Consider the following 18,856-nt stretch of genomic DNA (forward strand, 5'->3'; position numbering starts at 1 on the left):
AAAAAGTTTGTCTGTAGATTTGGGGTGTGTTTTGGGTTTTTGGGTTTATGTCTGAATCCCAAATAAGGAAAGTGAGTTGGTTTTAGTTATAAAGTTTGAGTCTTTACTTGTTTTTATCATTGTTATTACGGGTTTTAATGTAAGATAATTAATAATGGATAACTTTGGCTTCACAAACAAGGAAGAAGACAACAACAACAACAACAATTATTATAATAATAAATATTAAAACTTGTACAAATAGTAGTCACGTTCTTGGGTTGGGTGTAGAGATACAGAGTAGAGAATCATTGCCTAATAAGTCGATGAGGATGATGATGATGATGAAGATGATGATGATGCTTGATCAAACTAATCACAACCGTCCATTTCAATCTTCCCAACTTGGGATTTTTGATCATCTTAATAATAATAATAATGGTCCTACAATTACTTCTTCTACTACTACTTCTAACACAACAACACCAACAACACCACCTATGACTAATCACAATAACAATATATATTGTTCTTCTTCTTCTAATATTATTACCACTGCTACTCCTTCTGCTCCTTCTGCTGCGGCTCCTGTCTCTTACACCACCGCCTTAAGATCCCCAGGTTTGATTTTCTTTATAAATATCTAAACCCAAAGACTTTTCTGTTTTTTAATATCTCTGTACAAATACAAAACTCCCCCCAAATTAAAGATTGTATCTTTATGTTGAGTGGATAGATATTTATTGACCCTTTTCTGAGCTGAGTTTACTGAGTGGAGAAAGGAAATGTTTTTATGAATCTCTGTGACATTTGGGATTTTGGGTATTTGATATTTTAGGCTTATTTTTCTTTCTTCACTTTCTTCTAGGTGGATTCATGGCGGCGTCTGTGGGTTTTCCTTTCACTAATGCACAGTTAAGAGAGTTGGAAAGACAAGCTATGATATTCAAGTACATGGTGGCATCTGTACCTGTTCCACTTGATCTTCTTCTTCCATTTAACAGAACTATGTCTGGTTCAGCTATCCCAATCCATTACCCATGTAATTTCTCTTTCTTTCTTTCTTTCTTTCTTCAATCAATGTCATTAGCATATTTTGAGATTTGGGATTTTCTGGGTTTGTGTTAAAACCTTTTTTTTTTTGTTTACTAATTTATTTTACAGTTGGGGGAAGTGAATACAAGTTGAGATTTTCAAATGGAACAGATGCTGAGCCAGGGAGATGTAAAAGAACTGATGGTAAAAAATGGAGATGTTCTCGTGATGTGGCACCAGACCAAAAGTACTGTGAGCGTCACATGCATAGAGGTCGTCCCCGTTCAAGAAAGCATGTGGAAGTTCAACTCAACAACAACAACAACAACAACAACAATAGTAAGAGGACTCGTCTTGATAACAATCAACAACAACAACAGCAGCAACAGCAACATACTCTTTCAGTTTCATCTTCTGCAAGTTTAGCAACTTCTACTACTAATTCTAGTATTACTAATCATCCTCAATGTCATCAAAATCACTTCCTTGGATCTTCTACTACTGCTCTCCCTTACCATCCTTCTCCTGTTTTTATTGACAAACCAGCTTTTGAATCTATGCCATCAGATAAGGAAGCAAGGTTGGTTTGAGTTCTTCTTTTCTTTACTTGTGATTTTTTTCACTTGTGATTTTTTTCACTTGTTTTGGTTTGTAATTTATGTGATTTTTGAATATTTGAAGGAGTTTGGAGTGGATGATGAAAGGTGAAGATGTAACTATGGCTGCATCTGATCCAAGATGGCTTCATCTGATGCAATCTTCTTCAAAGTCTTCTTTCTGTGACAACAACAATAGTTCTTCTATCTTTAACCAACATGGTGAAGAGGAGCCATTTCTGAACTTGAATTCTTATGGGAGTTTTGGTACAGGAGGAGAAGTTGAACAGGAAAGAGAGTGTGCTATGTTTCTCAACCCTGAGGATGTGTCTTTGGATAATAATAATAATCATCATCATCACCAGCAACAGACCAATTCTGAGACCCCAAGAAGTTTCATTGATGCATGGTCAAAGACAAACATGACTCATAGTAGTTGTAGTAGTGTTAACCAAAGTTCTGTTACATCACAAGGGAGGCTTTCACCTTCTTCACTCACTCTCTCAATGGGGGGTTATGGCGCCATCAATGATGAGATGGGTACTAAACCACATGTGTCAAACTGGTTGACCCCTGATTCATCTTGGGCTCCTGCAGGTTCACCACCAGGTGGTCCATTGGCTGAGGTTTTGAGATCAAGCTCATTGACTGCCACAACAACAACAACTAGTGCTGCATCTGATCCATCTTCGCCATTCGCGGTCGGGAATGGAGATTCGGGTAGTCCACAGGCTACTGCTGTTTCTTCACCATCTGGGGTTCTTCAAAAAACAGTCACTTCATTATCTGATAGCAGTGGTTGTAGTAGCCCAGGTCTTGGAATTTCAAAGGTGAAAGCTGAGATTGCTTTGCTTTAAAGTTTGAATAAACAATAGAACAAAACAAAACAAAGGGTCCTTATTTGGTTTGTGATTTTGATCAAGCAAGTTACTTTTTAGCAAGAGATTGTGTATTTAAGTAGAGTTATTTTTCTTTGCTGTCTTTATATTAGAATACTCTGTCCCCTTTCTGTTGCCAAGATTGTGTATATTGCTATGTTTGTTCTTTCTTGCAATGGTTAATGGCTTTAAGTTAAAGCTAGTGCCAAAGCATTACTGTGTGGACTGTACTTTGAGGCTTACTTACTTTGTCTGTGTTTCTTTAGACAAGAAAAAACTATGTATGCATTTGACTTAATAATAGTCTCAACTTTCTACTGATTACCATTTATATATATTTGTATATATACATATGATAAAATGTCAAATCTCATGAAATGTATCATGTTAAGCAACAATTGTTAATTTTAATGATTAATCTAGCCATGGGAACAACCTATATGCTAACTTAAAAACCAAGTTGTATTCATTAAAGGGTGTTGTTTTAGAAAAGAGATATCTTGAGCATTGTGCATAAAGTGTTGGTCCACATTTGTATAATATTAATAAGATTGGGATATTTGCAGAAGAAGAAGATTTTGGGGACCCGGCAACCACATGGTTACTACTTACTTTTTCTTTTTATATATCTGCATTTTGGTTACTTTTTCTTAATTGTTATTATTATTATGATTATCTTACCAATGATATAATGATTATAGAAAAAGGGAATGTTAGTGCAGTAGCAACAGAAACATTCCATACATTTTTTTCAAGCCATTACAATTCATTGCAGAAACCAAGGACACATCTCTTAGTCTACTACCTAACCCACCTTCTCTGCTGCCTTAACTCATTGCCTCTGAGAGGAGAAGTCTCGCTGTCCGAGCAACGAGATGAAACACTCGATCTCTGCTGCTGGTAGTTGCTATTGCTGTTGCTGGTGCGGTGGCTTCCATTCGCCTCATCAGCAACAGCAAATGATAGTCGTTTTCTAGCTGATGGCCCTGCTTCTGGGGTCACAGTAGTAGAGCAGCCCCTTTGCCTCGGTGCACTTTGAGAACGCGAACGTGCCTTAGCTGAGGCCGTTGCAGCCATGTAGTTGTAGGGTGTTGTTGGTGTGTTGTATGTACAACGAGGGCTGATAGTGTTGGTCAAGCTGTGAAGGTTTTTAGGCTTTGAAGGTGATGGTGTTGGAGTTATGAATTGTTGGTATTGGTATTGGAGTTGGGCTGGAGGAGGAGTGGAGTAACAATAGGAATAACTCTTTGGCCTTTGGTGATAGTGATTTTGTGATCTGTGGTGGGGTAGTATGTTGGTGTTTGAGTTATTATTAGAGTAAGGTCGATATGTGTCAATTTCAACTGTTTTAATTGGGTCTATGATATGATCACATGAAGCTCTTCTTGTTGTGCTCAATTCCCACTGCTTATTTTGACTACTTGTCCTCCTAGTCCAGTACTCTTCTGGTTCTGGTTCACTTTCAACTTGGTCCACACAACACTCACTTCTCCACATCTTTCAATGCCAAAAAATAAAACACAGGAAAAACATAAAATATACATGATTCTGAAGATATTAACATGTTTTCCAAAGCTAAATCCTAAGAACCAAACCTGTTGAGAAAAGGCATTAGTAAGAGCCCTTTCGCGTTTCATTGTAGCTTCTTTTGTTTTCCTTATCATGGCTTCAATTTGCTCCAACATTTCTGATGATTCTGAATATTGATCATCTTCATCTCTAGTGATCTGCATCAACCAACTAAGAATATGAGTATATAATACATACATACATAAGAGTAGTTAGTGTAATTGATTTTCTTACAAGGGAGTTTCTGTTAGCATTAACATTATAAAATGCAGAATCAAAGTTTTCTTCAAGAGAAAGTCTTCTGTTACGCTGTTGATCCAAAACCCGAGCTTGAACTCGAACCAGAGCTTGCATGCATTGAAGGGTCATCTTAGCGCGTTTTCTAACATTATGTCCTCTTACCAAAGCTTGCAACTTTACTAACCCCTTTAGAGCTTTAAGAGCTCTTCTTGCCTACTCAAACAAAATCAAGAATTAGCAAATACATAATTAACTAAATGTACTTCAATGAGAGTTTTAAGTAAAGAATTAGCACCAAATATCCTCTGAAAGCAGTCTGAATAGTCATGGCAGCCAAGTCTTTGATGTACATTGAAGGTCTAGTAGCTGCTCTTGTGGCCATTGCCACAGCCAGAGCATGTGATGATGAAGAAGAAGGAGCTGTAATGATCTTAGCAGTAGTTGTTATAGTCCTTGTTTCACAATTTTGTGTAGCTTTCTTTTCTTGCTGATTCAGCTTCTGTTTCTTGAAAATCCATCTCCTTTTTCCTCTCTTCTGCAAAAATAGACATAATATGACTCAGAAGACATAAACACAAAACATGAATCAAACCAACATATATAAATATATATATATACCTTTTGTTGCTGTTCTTCTTCTTCTTCTTCCTCTTCTCTTCTTCTACTAGTTCTTTTGTCATTAGTATCCTTAGAAGGAGAACTGAAAGCCCTTTTGACCAAAGTCAACCAAGAGCTTGTTCCACCAATTTTCCCCATGAAAATGTAAGTGTAAAATTACTATAGAAACATTAAAAAAGAAAAGGCAATGGAATTGAGTAGTTGGGTTGGTGCTTTAAATGGTATAGGCACTCATATTAAAGAGGAACAATAATTATGAAGTGTAGTCTAAATGTACAAGTGGATGAGGAAGAATGGAAAGAAGGGTAACTCTAGTTCATACATCCCATGCATTTAGGAGAAACAAAAAACAGAACAGAACTGAATTAGTCATGTTTGTTTATTTTATAACGTTAATATTTGGACACAAATGTATAATAATAATAATATATTAGAAAAAAGAGTAAAAGAATATGTTGTTTTGTAGTGGCATGGGAGCAAATTTAATGTTTTGGTGTCAGAGAATTGTTGAGTTGTTGTAGCCTTGAAATTGATGAAAGCTGAGAGAGAAAATTATACAAATAGTTACAGCAATGAGTAACATAGCCATAGCTTTTACTTTTTAATATATATGTCTTTGGTCTTTTGCTTTAATATATTTGATAAAGAGTTTTTGTTGAAGGTGTTTTGGGTTTTTTGGAGGGAGTTTTGTTTGTATTTTTTCAACTCTTTATTTTGAGTTTGTTGAGTTCTTTCTTTTGAATTCTTTACAATATTTCTATATAATCTATAATGGGATGTTGAGATTAAGTGAATTTCAAATTCACGTGTAAAGAGTTTGAGATTATCCTAAAATTATACTTAAAAGTATTCCCTTAATTATAAGTTTGGTTTACATTTCCATTCCTACACTTTCAATCACATTTTTGTAATTTAAGTATCTTATTAAGCGAGTCGAGTCTTAGGCACAGACATGATCAAGTTTACACATGACATATAAGTGCATATTTTATCAGAAAAAATATCGAATTTTATCACGATAAAAGAAAACTATAACTATTATGAATACGAGTATAACTCTAATGAGAATTGTTATAAGTGTAGCTATTAGAAATGTGGGTTCATGTAATCTTAAATTGTTGAATTTTTAATAAATAATATGAGTGTTAGTGTTCAGCAAGAGCACTGACACTCACATTTTTTTATTTTTTATTTTTTGATTGGTTATTTTTTTTTAGCATAGGTACATAAATATGTACATTTTATGTTAGGTTGGGATTGAACTCATGCCCTTCAATTACAAGACTTAAAGAGCCAATGGTTATGAGTTATGATGAAAGAAAAGAAGAGTATATGTTTAAGAGTTTGAAATCATCCAATGGTTAACTGACACGTGTAATTTCAGGGGTTAATTTTGTAATATAACTTGAAGAATGAAGGAATTTGTTTTCTTGGGGTGTGGTGTAAAGTACTTTACAGTGAGGAGGAATAATGGAAGAAACAAACACATACAATTTAAAGAAAAACAAACAAAACAAAAAGCTTATTTAATGTTGTAAATTTGTTGCCTTTTCCAGTTGGTAAAGCAGAGCAGAACAGACCAGTCAAACTCTATATGATTATGTTCTTCAACATTTTGTTATTTATTTATTTGGGGTTTTCTTAAATTAGTTGCAAAATAAGTTTGATAATATATTGAGTAAGTAATCCTTAAATACTCCGAAAGAAGAGCTTACTATTTTAGGATATGATATATGATCATGATGAGAGGTGTTATAAATGTTTGAAAATGATTGATACTAATGAATTGTGATGCCCATATCTATTAACCTTGGTTTGATTACCTTTGTTGTGACAAGTGAGAAAAAGAAGAAGAAGAAGAAGTATTGGTTCTTCTATTCAATTCCAAACTAATCTTGATAAAGAAGAAGTGGTCCATTTTTGTGTGTGTGTTTTTCTTTTCTATGGTAAGTGTAGTATGGGCCTATTTTGAGATTAAAAGAGGAGTTAATGTTAGAAAGATACATTACTCTCCTTGGGTTTGGTGTTGTTGGTGACATATGAAGTGATTATATAAACAAAAATAATCCGATTTAATCGAGCCTCCCGAACTACTTGGCATGATTGTTGCTTGACAGATGTGTCATGTAGCTTGAGAGACTCGAAATAAATAGCAGTGCTCTTAAATAAATATTATGTTTGATGATTAATATAAGAGCATTAGTATAAGACATTTTTCAGGTTGTCCAACATTTTTATATAATGATATGTGATTTGTTTAATATACTAGTCGGAGGCACACCTGCTCCGCACGTGTATTCAACATGACTTTTTATTTTGAAGGGACTCATTTATTATAAAAATATGAAAAATTGTATTTACATTCCACAAATTAACTACAAGAAATGTTATTTTTGCCAGCATATTTTTGTGCTGACAAAAGTTTAGTATTACACTGGTAAAATAAAATTTACTTCAGATGTATTGACAAAAGAGATTGGCAAATCAACGTTGGTATTAGAATTTTTACCAGCACAAAATAAAAAGTGCTGGCAAAAAATACTTTTCCCAGTGCGTAAATGCACTGAAAAAAGTTAGATTTTAGTCACTACCAATATGCGCGGGTAAAACTTTGACCTTTTTGCCAGTATAGTTTGCGAAATGCGCTGGTAAAAGTAAAAGTTACTTTTACCAGCGCAGTAGTGAATTGTGCTGGTAAAAGTGACATTTCTTATAATGTATAATAAGTATATAAAAAATAAACTTAAAATAATTTTTAATTATCACTCTTAATATTTTTTTGATTTATTTTTCTCACATTATTTTGTGTTAATTGTTGTATTTATTTTTAAAAAAGTCATAATTATTTTTCAAATTTATATAAATTTTTTTTTTATTTTTTTTCTAATAGAATTTCGCATAATTTTTTATTTTAATTTTTTATTATAATATTTAATTTTTTTTGATAGATTTATTTTTTAACAATTTGAATTGAAAGAATTTTGATAAAAAAAAACTAATATAAATACAGCTATAAATTTTATTTAAAATAAAAATTATTAAAATATAGTGCATTTATAAATTTTTAAAGTGCAAATAAACAAAAATTAAACAAAAATTATAATCACTTATACTAAATTAATTTTGTAGAGCTTTTTTACTATTTTACTTTACAATTATGAAATTAGAAAATACATATATTTTTTTTAAGTGTGATATTTTTTTAGTAAAAGTTATGGCCCTCACACATCAATAGATGGGTTTGTAAATTTATTATTTTAATAATCTAAAGTGAGGGAGAGAAAAGTAATTATCACATATCTATTCTATATAAAGTGTGTCTATATAACTAAAATTCTTGGTTTATGAGAAATTTATGGGTGACTTTTTATTTTTATTTAATAAAATAATAAAATATTATTTATATATAATAAAATAATAATAAAACAAATCCTATTAATATTTGAATTGATATTTAGCATATTTCAACTCTATATATAATCACAACTATAACTCTAAAAATTAAAAATATATATATATATATAAAATAATCGTCCATTTTCTTTATATTATTTAGAATAATTCATTGTGGTTCAAGATCACAATGAATAGAAAAAGTGGCAAAAACACAAATGTAGTTCAAAATCATAGTAAACTAAGAAAGAATGAGAAGAGATTATTAAGCATTAAATATTCTCATTAAACACACTCAAAGAATCACATTGAGAGACGAAAAAAAAAGAATACCAATTGTGATATATATATAAATAAATAAAAGCTAAGAATATTATATAATTATTTATATTCTATATAAAGTGTGCCTATATAACATAATTCTTGATTTATGAAAAATTCATGAGTGACTTTTTATTTATATTAAAAATAAAATGATTTATTAATAAAAATAAAATAGTTTATTAATTTTAAAAATACAATTTTAAAAATTAAAAAGTAAAAACAAAACCAAACCAAACAGATTTTTTAAAACTACCAACCAATCAAAAATTTTCGTGTGGACTCATCTTTTAAATTTTCAGAAACATAAAACTTTTTTGAATTTTAAACTAATCAAGCCTTTGTATATATGTACAGTTTGATAATAGATATATATGGGGTGGATTTTTAAATAAATTTAATTTTGTAGGTGAAAAAAATGACAAAATTGGTTGTAAATCACAAAGAGATAATTGAGGTTGAAAGGATGAGTAGGGAACCGAATATAGTTTATGATCGTAGATGTATATTTATATTAAAAATAAAATGATTTATTAATAAAAATAAAATGGTTTATGAGAAATTTATGGTTTAAAATATTTAATTTGATATCTTAATTATTAATAAACAATACCATAAATATACATCTACGATCATATAAGAATTTTATTCTAAAACTATACGATCATAGATTAAGTGGTCAAGGTCCAAAGAAAAAAAATAATTTCTTATAATCTGAAATCAAGACACGAAAAACAGAAACTAATTGAATAGGACTCTATTCAATTGAGGTGTCGACCATACATGGTAAGTAAAAAGCTATATATTAAATTTTATGCCATGATATTATATATTATATATATTGCTAAAGATGCAAAAGTATTGCATTTATATTTCCCACGATGTTTCAAAAAAACTTTGAAAAGTTCATCTTGAATTAATTATTAATATGTAATAAAAAAATATTAGTTATTATACTATTACTTCAAACAAAGGAAAGTTCTAGCGGTGCTTCTACTTTCTAATCATAAACCTCAATTTCGGCTTCTTTAACCAGCTGCCACACACAACTTACTTACTCTAAATTTATAACCATTTACAATTTCTTAACACTCAAAAAGTTACTGAGTTTGTTTTCTATAGCTCTACTTATTAAGGTAGAAAAATATTTTTAGATTGACTCCATTCTGTTTATTTAATGAATTATTTTCAAGTTGACACATTAACTTAAAAATGACACAATAATGACCTACTACAAAGTATACACTTATATTCATTCTATTTATTAAGAATCAAAACTTCAATCTTCTTCACTAGATTAGCCAGAGACACATAATATTTGGACATAAACACATGACACAATATTATAACTCAAATTCAGAAACACTTAGTCGAAACTTGAATGAATAATGCCACTCTTTTAAGTTTTAAGACTGTATATGACTAGGCAATTTTGGTTATTGTATTATTATTCCTGCTACATAGTTGATCATTTTTAGATTTTTGTTGTGAAATTTCGTATTGTGAGCTTTTTAGAGAGTTTCTTATAGACTTCAATGAGTAATAGATTTATATAATTATACCTGGAATAAATTTACATAATGTTGTTTGGTGGATTCCTATTTTGTTATTAGGTAACATAATATTATTATTTGTTAGGCCTGTCACAATTATTATTAAGTGAGAATGAATCAATTTAAAAACCTTTTACTATATTGAAAGGTGAGATTGATTTTAATATGAGCTTAGTTATATTTAATTTTATTTTGTATATCTATTGTTTTATTTGAAAACATGTGAATAAATGACTACACTATATACAACAATTAAGGACATCACTCCAACTACAGAAAGTTAAAAGAATAAAATAAGAGTGTTAGAAAAATTTGAAAAGCGGACAAATAAGAGTTCACCACTCAAATATCAAAAGCTTAATGTTAGCAGACAAAAAAGTATACAATCAGTTAATTTATTGTTGAAATTGTCAATACTCTACTAATAAATGCTATATTTTCTGAATTTCGCCTGTACTCGCGTTCCAACAAATTATTATTTCATAAATATTTTTTTTCCTTAAAAATGAACACAGGGTAAGGGTAATGATGTTGAACCTAATAACTAATGATATTTTTTTTAATTTTTAATTGTATCATTTTTTAATAACGTAGAAAAAAACTAGCATAAAATTTAGTATACGTGCATCGCACGTAACTTTTTACTAGTATATATATATGTATTTATATCACTAAAATTGTGTTTTTTTTATTATTTTTTATTTAATAAAATAATAAGTAAATTATTTCCATCAATTGAAATAATTTTTAAAATTTTTTGTATAAAATAATATACTTTTAAGTTATTTTGTAGAAAGATCAATTATTATTCATTAATTAAATGTGGGATATAAAAAGATTTCAAAAATAATTTTTTTTAAAAAAAAGATTACAATATGTATGGTTGTTTGACTTAGATTTTTTTTGAGTTATAAAAGAACAATTTATTATTTTTTGTAGTTTAATATTAAATAAAAGTTAATTAAGTAATTTACTTAGTGGAACTCAAAAATATTTTTTTTTATAAAGGTTATAGATAGAAAAAAAGAAAAGGAGAATTTTGTAATTTACTTTTGGGAAGCCCAAAGCCACATTCTCCTTTTTATATAGTTATAGATTTGATTTCTTTTTGGAGGGTTTCATATGCACTCTAATTACATTATATGTCTAGTTTATTTTATTTGTTTTAATTTTTATCCTTATTTCTATATTATTTAAGATATACTAATTTTTATAGATGATTTATAGATGATATTCCTATTATACCCCTTATATTAATGTAAATTATGTGGTAATAGGCAACCCACCCCTAAAAAGAGGTATTTCTTAGTTTATGGGTACATTAGTCTTTTTGAATTAGAGACAATTAATAAATTTTAAATAATAATAATAAACAATTCAAGACATTTTTCAAAGTTCTTATTTGTATTTCAAAATTATTTTCATGTCTCAAATATTTTATAGCAATAGCAATGAGTGTTTGTTGTAAAATTGTTTATATACAATACTATTAAATATATTTATATGTATATAAACAATGTGGTATCTGTAATATTTTGTTTCTTTTCAATTTTCTACTTATTTTGTATATTTATAAACTTTTTAAAATACATTGCAAAAATAAAAATGTATTGCTAGGGTTTGTACTACCATTGACAGGTTGTGTAGTATTAGTAGTAGTGATGGTAGTGGAGGAATTTCATAAGTTTCAACCTTATTTTTATTTTTTTATTAATCAAAATGTAATAATTTTTTCCAATCATATTTAATATATTAACAGTCATCAGCACAAGAATATTAAAATTGAACCATATCAAAATAAAATATCTAAACACTAGAAACTTTTTTATTGTTGAGTTAAAAATGCAAGATTACCATACACAACAACAGTTTGAAAATAACCATTAAGTGATATGAAAGTAATAGTATTCCATTTTTGCAAAGGGTAGCATATTTTGATAAAATGATAATCTTATATAGATGCAAAATGGATGCAAAATTTAACATAAAATATAGTATAAGCAAAATTTATCTATATCTATAATTCATAACATTTCTATAAAAGCTCAGCCTATATCTTTACTTTTTCTTCATCTATTTTGTTTTTTTATGGTTTGTTTATTTTATAATTAACTAATTAGAATTTTTGTCTTTAAACATTGACATATATTAAATTATATTTTTGAATTTTTTTTTTCCATTAAAAATTCTTCCGGACAGTTGAAATTATTGGATTTAAGGACATTTGTCTAATTTCATTTAACTTTAGTAATTTTGTGATTGTCTATGTACTAAATCATGCTCCCTAAATATTGATATTTACCAAATCATACTCCTCAAACTTTGATATGTACCAAATCAAGCCTCCTAAATTTTTATCCATGTTAGACTTTCCTTACGAATATTAGAAAAAAGTCCTTAAATCCAACAATTTCAATAGTTTAGGAGAATTTTGAATGACTTTAAAATTCAAGGGGTATGATTTGGTACATGTTAAAATTCAAGAGGAAAAAAATCTTAATTAGCCAATTATTATAAAGATTAGTTCATAAATACACAAAAACAACAAAAAATTACGAAAGATACGGTTTCACGAAATCTTTAATAATTTTATGATTTTTTTTATTTTATTTACAGAAAATACGGTCTTTTATGTTGTACTCTTGTTAATTTGTTGTTAATTTTTTGTTATCTGTATGTTATTTTTTGTTGTTGTTTTGTTGTTATTTAGATGTTATTTTCATGTTACTTTTATGTAACTTTCTTGTTGTTTTGTTGTTATTTAGATGTTATTTTCATGTTACTTTTATGTAACTTTCTTGTTGTTTTCGTGTTGTTTCTATAGAAAATCGTAAAAATGTAAAAAAAAAAAAAATTCTTTATATGTAAAAATATAATTTTTTTACAAAATATAATGCCTTATGTAATTATCTCATTATTATATCAATAGTTCAACACACATAAGTTAAGAAAAGGTTTTATTGTATTTTAGTTATATGCTTTTCGATTTTGTTTTTGAGAAATTTTATTTACACCCCAAAATGATAAATACACCCTTAATATTTAAAAAAAAAAAAAATTAAGCTTAAAATATAAGCTTTTCTATTTTGTTTTCGAGAAATTATATAATTTTTAAAAATGAGCTTTAATATTTTTTATTTATTTTTCTCTCACATTATATTATAATTTTAAATATGGAGGTTGACTAATAAAATTATAATAGGAGATTGTAATTAGGGCTAATTTGGCACAGTTGTGCTGTAGAAAAAAGCAGCTGTAACTGCTGTGGGGAAAAACAGCTGTAGCAGAACTGTGGAAAAAAGCTGAGCTGAGTGTTTAGTAAATTATAAATTTCAAAGTGTTGTTTTTAAGATTCTATTATAATAATGATAATATTTTAATCTAGTTCATTATAATTACAAATATATATTAAAATATGTTATATAGATTTTTTATTTTCTATATATTTTCAGTTATTTTTTCTATAATATAAATTTATATGAATTTGATAAAGATAATTTTTAATAATTTTAAATTATATTTTTTTCACTTGTAAAAGAAAAAATTGTAGTTTATAAGAAATTTAGGTTGGTATTGTTTGTTAATAATAAAAATATAAATATAAATATAAAATATTTTTTAAAATAAAATTAAAAATTAAAAATGATTTATTTTAAATATTTTTTCCTTCAAAAAAATATTTTTATTTTTTGTAATATATAATAAATAATTAAATAAATTTTTAATAAAAAATAATTTATTATAGAGTCTTTTAATCAAAACAGTTTTTTCTAAAAGTTAGGTTGTAATAGTTTTAGCTTTTAGCTGTAGCTTTTTCATAAAGTTTTCAATAAGCAGTTTGTAACTGCTTACCACATACATTTTTGTCACAATTTTTTTGAAAAGCAGCTTTTAATTTTTCTAAAAATTGTGCCATTTAGTAGAGTATGTGCCTTAATAGTTAAAGTCTAGCAAAATAGTGAAATAATTAACTAGCTCATCATAGAATTGAATTTATACTATTTTTCATAAATATGTTAAAGGGCAGTCTAGTATTCTTGTGAAATATAATATTGTTATTGGTATAATTTAATATTAAGTTTTATTTATTTTACTTTAATTAAAATTATAGAAAATATTTAACTAACAACTACAACTATTTTTTTTCACAATATATTTGTGCTAAACTAACCCTATAAGCGTTACCTTATAATAATATAAGATACAATAGTGACCCATAACAATGTTTCATTTTTTATTACAAGTAAATGATCACTATTATTATTGCATTGATTTAACTTCACTAAATCAATGTCAAAACTAAGGACAAAACCCAATTTGCCAATGGATAATAATAATAATAGGTATCAAAATTCATGAAAATGGATGAAAAGTGTAGATTTCTCCGGAACCAAAAGAAAATGACACAAGTGTATGGTCCAGAAGTTTCACACCATTTTTTTGTTGTAACAAATAATTTGAAAAAACAATTCAAGACCCATCTCAAACCTTCTAGTCTTAACTCAAATCAACCAAACTCTATGTCTATAAATTCCTTATAATCACAATTATAACACTCCCAAGTACAAGTAATCAAATCTCAAAACTCACACAAACATTCACAAACTCACAACTTTTACTTTCATTCCCAATTACATACTCAATATGGCTTCAACAACATTGATGTCTTTACCAACTTTTTCTTCTTACACTTTGCCACTCAACAAAGCCAAATTACACTCTAACTCTACCATTGTTGCACCTTGCTTGGCCACATTTCCTTCTAGAAAATCCCGAGTCCCGGCGGCGAGAGCTCAGGCCTCCGGCGATGGCCAGGACACCGCCGTCGATGTTCATGTTAATCAAGGCTCTACTACTAACCAAGCTGTTGAAAAGAGGCCTAGAAAGTTGGCCATGGATGTTTCACCTTTTGGTAAGTCAAAAATTACTTCTTTCTTATTTTTTTATTAATTTTGAGATAAAGCTTCATAAAATTATTATTAACTAGTGAAATGGTTAAATATATGAAATATGTTTCACATATCAAGTATGTTAATAAAGTTATTTGGTAAAAAATAATTTATATATTATGGTATGATTAGTGTCAAGATTTTAACCATTGAAAGCTATTAAATTGTCCAAAATGATTTTTTTTTTCCAATCATATATTATGAAATAAGGAAAAAATAAAGTTAAACATGTGAAATAGTTAGAATATGAAATATGTTTCACATGATGGGTCAAAAAGTAACTTTTGTAAAAAAAAAATATATGTAATGTTTAGTAGGATTATTGTAAGATATGATCTTAATCTTTTAAAACATATTATTACAATGAATGGTTAAGATAATAGCTAGTGTCATGTTTTTTTTCTTTTCAATAAATATAATGATTTTTTATTGGGTTTTTGCTTTTGAAGGTTTTTTTTTTTTTGAAATGGGCTTTTGAGGGTTTAACAGGCCAAGGTCTCAAATTATTAATTTGCAAAAATACCATATTTAAAGAAGTTATATTGAAAAATATCATAATTTTGTTTTCTAAAAAGAAATCAGAAATTTTTATTTTGTTATAGGCATAATTTCTCGATTGCAGTATAATTTTCAGAGTGGGATTACATCGGTTCATATATAAATAAAGACAAAAAAAATTGTAAATAAATTATATTAAAAAAAATTGTATTAATGGATTGTGGTGATGTTGTTAGAGGTTTCACACTCTTTTCTTAGGACATATTACATTGAGAGGCCCTACTCGATTTTGAGTGTTTTGTAAAAATATTTTTATAAAAAATTTATTAGCAAAATAATGTTCTATAGTATAACCACTATAGATTTACTCTAAAGTAAATTAAGTAATGTTATTTTACAAAATATTTTATATTATTAGTTTGAAAACTTTGACCTCAATTATATTTTCATTTATTTATTTGTATTTTATGTAATTTTTTTTATTTATATCCCTTATTTTTCAGTATTTAATTTATACATTTTAAATATTTTAATTTTATTTTTTTAAATAAAATTTCTGAATCCGTCACTGCAGATATATTTCTTAAATTAGATGAAAAATCATTTTATTGAAAAAATTTTGAAATACTCATTTTGCAGGGTTGTTAGACCCAATGTCACCAATGAGAACAATGAGGCAAATGCTTGACACAATGGACAAACTTTTCGAAGACACAATGATGTTATCGCCTACCGGAAACCGCCCCACGGGGGCGGTGAGAACACCGTGGGACATCAAAGACGAAGACAATCAAATCAAGTTTCGATTCGACATGCCCGGGCTCGACAAACAAGATGTGAAAGTGTGTATTGAGGATGATTTTTTGGTAATTAAAGGAGAACATAAAGAAGAACAAAGTTCACAACAAGGAGAAGAGTCTTGGTCTTCATTAGGTCAAAGCTTTAGTTGTTACAACACTCGAATTCAACTACCTGATAATTGTGAGAAAGATAAGGTTAAGGGTGAGTTAAAGAATGGTGTTCTTTACATTTCTATTCCTAAAACTAAGGTTGAACGTAAGGTTATTGATGTTCAAATTCAGTGAAACTATATATATATATATATATATATATTCAAATAAGTTTGTAGCTTTTTGTTTTGGTTTGTTTGTATATATATGATAAAGAGAAGAAATATGAATAAGTAGTTTTGTTTTTGCTTTGTTTCCTCTGTTTTTTTTGGCTGTGTTTTAAGCTTAGTAACTGTATAAACAGGGACGGACCCAATTATTTTAGCTCCCGCTAGCAAAAATATTGCCTTTTAAAAAATTAAATTTTTTTTTTTAATTTGATAATTATAGACTAAAATAGTAAAAAAGATCCCACAAAATTAAATAAATCTAGTAAAAATGATTATAATATATGTACAAATATTTTTTAATAATAAAAAGCTCCCACAAAGAAAATTTTTTAGGTCCATCACTGTGTATAAATATATGATAAATGTAATAAAACTGTTTTTTTTTTCCTTATTTCACTTGTATTTTTTTTTTCTTTCTTAAACTACTCTACTAAAATGATAAAAAAAGAAATTACATTGAATTAAAAAATTTAAACTCTAATGACAATAGATTCTATTAATTAAAAGCAAGTGGGTATAAAAGTAATAAAAAAAAAAACAAACTATATTTTCAGTTATTTTTCCCCTGTTTTTTTTCCTCTGTTTCAACATATTTTCAAGTATAATCATCATCAACAATAATAAACCATGAAAAAAAAAACTATGTTATATATCATTATTTTGTTAATAGACAAATTACATATACATCAAAAACAACAAAAGTTATTTTGAGTTTGTTCATCTAAAACAAAAACACATGTTACAATAATTATAAAAAGCTCTTCACTCTTCAGGGATTGATTCAAGCTTTGGTTTCCAATTACCATTGAAATTAGACTTGTCATTCTCCAAACTAGAAATTACCACATCATCCATTGATATCTTCTTATTTAACAACTCTTTCAATTGTTGCTTAGTTATAACAATCTTAATTCTCTTAACACCACCTAAATTATTATTACCTTCCATAGAAGAAGAAATCCCACAAGGGTTTTTTTCATTATTAGATTTAGAAGAAGAAAAAGGAATAACATAATAAACTTTACCTAATTTAAGCTCATAATCAAGTGGAAGCTTCTTTGATGATAAAATCTCTTTAGATAAACTAATATTATTAGTTACACCATAATTAATTCTCACAAGAACATCTTGTACTAGAATTGGCTTTGTGAAACTTAACACTTTCCCATCTATCTTCATAACTCTTATAACTTTGTCTTTGTAAACCAATCTTTTGTAAAGGGTACATGAGTAATTTCCCATGTCTAAGAGAAAGAAAGAGAGAAAAGAGTTTATGAATATGAAGAAGAAGAAGAAAGAAGAAGCTACAACAACTATGTGTAGAGAAGCATTATATACATAAAAAAAAAAAAATAAACAAAAAAGGTTTGACAAGAAATTCCACACGCGTGCGAATATGAAAGAGAAGTCGGTTTATATAAACACTTTTACTTAAAACTTTGGTCTTGTTTTATAATGTTTGTTAATAAAGAAATGTTATAAGACAAGTGGTGTTTAGTATTTTTGTATGTGTTAATATTATTATTGGTCTAATTAAGTATCGAGTTCTACATAGTCTACTAAAATAACTTTTAAGTAATATCGTTAATTAATTGTAAGACGACATATTTTAGTGGTAATAGACACTACTGGTATCCAATATGAATGCTCTTAATAATAATAATAACTACTATATATGTATTACTTTGTGGACAAATGGCTTAATGTGATTAGATAGGTGTTACTTTATCATGGGCCAATGGAAAAGATCTTTTTAAAATGAAAATAAAAAAAGAGAAAAATCTACTAAATTTGGTTGTTCATAGTCTTGATAGGATATCTTGTTTTTTTTTTTCAAATTAAGTGTTCAACAGGAATAATTACAATGTTATCTTTTGGTTAATTTAATAAAATAATAAAATTTTATATTTACTTTCAAAACAAAGAAGTATCGGGTTGCATATATATTTAATTTAATAATTATTATAAAAAATTAATAACCATTTACAAGATGGTATCTTTTTATAGTGTTAAGTATTAATAGTGTCTAACAATAATACTTATTATTGATCGGTATTTGATTTAACTCGTAAAGTTATAACTTCTTTTTTTATACCTAAGACATTTT

General features: G+C 27.8%; 4 protein-coding genes across 5 annotated transcripts; 2 read left to right on the forward strand and 2 right to left on the reverse strand.

Annotated features, from left to right (window-relative positions):
- The first annotated feature begins 208 nt into the window (after window positions 1-208).
- LOC115716621 (growth-regulating factor 2) lies at window positions 209-2,819 on the forward strand. The gene is made up of 4 exons (XM_030645456.2): window positions 209-600; window positions 848-1,021; window positions 1,144-1,594; window positions 1,696-2,819. Exons 1-4 carry the CDS (start codon window positions 306-308, stop codon window positions 2,465-2,467), a joined length of 1,692 nt encoding a protein of 563 aa, XP_030501316.2. The 5' UTR covers window positions 209-305; the 3' UTR covers window positions 2,468-2,819.
- A 303-nt stretch (window positions 2,820-3,122) lies between these two features.
- Window positions 3,123-5,593, reverse strand: LOC115716622 (protein IQ-DOMAIN 17). Of its 2 annotated transcripts, none has more exons than XM_061107614.1 (5): window positions 4,916-5,593; window positions 4,593-4,829; window positions 4,292-4,510; window positions 4,084-4,215; window positions 3,123-3,985 (listed from the first exon to the last, which is right to left on the reverse strand). In XM_061107614.1, the coding sequence occupies exons 1-5, from the start codon at window positions 5,051-5,053 to the stop codon at window positions 3,290-3,292; spliced, it is 1,422 nt and encodes a 473-aa protein (XP_060963597.1). In that variant the 5' UTR covers window positions 5,054-5,593; the 3' UTR covers window positions 3,123-3,289. The 2 variants fall into 2 exon arrangements, with proteins under 2 accessions (XP_060963597.1, XP_030501317.2); XM_030645457.2 differs by having other exon boundaries at window positions 4,593-4,832; window positions 4,916-5,591.
- Window positions 5,594-14,567: 8,974 nt separating this feature from the next.
- LOC133028957 (small heat shock protein, chloroplastic-like) lies at window positions 14,568-16,731 on the forward strand. Its single transcript, XM_061107589.1, has 2 exons — window positions 14,568-15,094; window positions 16,269-16,731. Exons 1-2 carry the CDS (start codon window positions 14,827-14,829, stop codon window positions 16,712-16,714), a joined length of 714 nt encoding a protein of 237 aa, XP_060963572.1. The 5' UTR covers window positions 14,568-14,826; the 3' UTR covers window positions 16,715-16,731.
- A 552-nt stretch (window positions 16,732-17,283) lies between these two features.
- LOC133033049 (uncharacterized) lies at window positions 17,284-18,583 on the reverse strand. Its single transcript, XM_061107588.1, has one exon. It carries the CDS (start codon window positions 17,989-17,991, stop codon window positions 17,512-17,514), a length of 480 nt encoding a protein of 159 aa, XP_060963571.1. The 5' UTR covers window positions 17,992-18,583; the 3' UTR covers window positions 17,284-17,511.
- Between the last annotated feature and the right edge of the window lie 273 nt (window positions 18,584-18,856).

This window comes from Cannabis sativa, unplaced genomic scaffold (assembly GCF_029168945.1).
Source record: "Cannabis sativa cultivar Pink pepper isolate KNU-18-1 unplaced genomic scaffold, ASM2916894v1 Contig2, whole genome shotgun sequence".
Classification (NCBI taxonomy): domain Eukaryota; kingdom Viridiplantae; phylum Streptophyta; class Magnoliopsida; order Rosales; family Cannabaceae; genus Cannabis; species Cannabis sativa.

What these genes read in the sequence shown, in the direction of transcription:
- LOC115716621 (XM_030645456.2), top strand. Translation starts at nt 306, where the DNA reads ATGAGGATGATGATGATGATGAAGATGATGATGATGCTTGATCAAACT. An exon ending in CACCGCCTTAAGATCCCCAG is followed by an intron (nt 601 to 847) that starts GTTTGATTTTCT and finishes ACTTTCTTCTAG; the next exon opens with GTGGATTCATGGCGGCGTCT. An exon ending in TATCCCAATCCATTACCCAT is followed by an intron (nt 1,022 to 1,143) that starts GTAATTTCTCTT and finishes TTTATTTTACAG; the next exon opens with TTGGGGGAAGTGAATACAAG.
- LOC115716622 (XM_030645457.2), bottom strand. Translation starts at nt 5,053, where the DNA reads ATGGGGAAAATTGGTGGAACAAGCTCTTGGTTGACTTTGGTCAAAAGG. An exon ending in AAGAAGAACAGCAACAAAAG is followed by an intron (nt 4,833 to 4,915) that starts GTATATATATAT and finishes CTATTTTTGCAG; the next exon opens with AAGAGAGGAAAAAGGAGATG. An exon ending in CTGCTTTCAGAGGATATTTG is followed by an intron (nt 4,511 to 4,592) that starts GTGCTAATTCTT and finishes TTGTTTGAGTAG; the next exon opens with GCAAGAAGAGCTCTTAAAGC.
- LOC133028957 (XM_061107589.1), top strand. Translation starts at nt 14,827, where the DNA reads ATGGCTTCAACAACATTGATGTCTTTACCAACTTTTTCTTCTTACACT. An exon ending in CATGGATGTTTCACCTTTTG is followed by an intron (nt 15,095 to 16,268) that starts GTAAGTCAAAAA and finishes CTCATTTTGCAG; the next exon opens with GGTTGTTAGACCCAATGTCA.
- LOC133033049 (XM_061107588.1), bottom strand. Translation starts at nt 17,991, where the DNA reads ATGGGAAATTACTCATGTACCCTTTACAAAAGATTGGTTTACAAAGAC.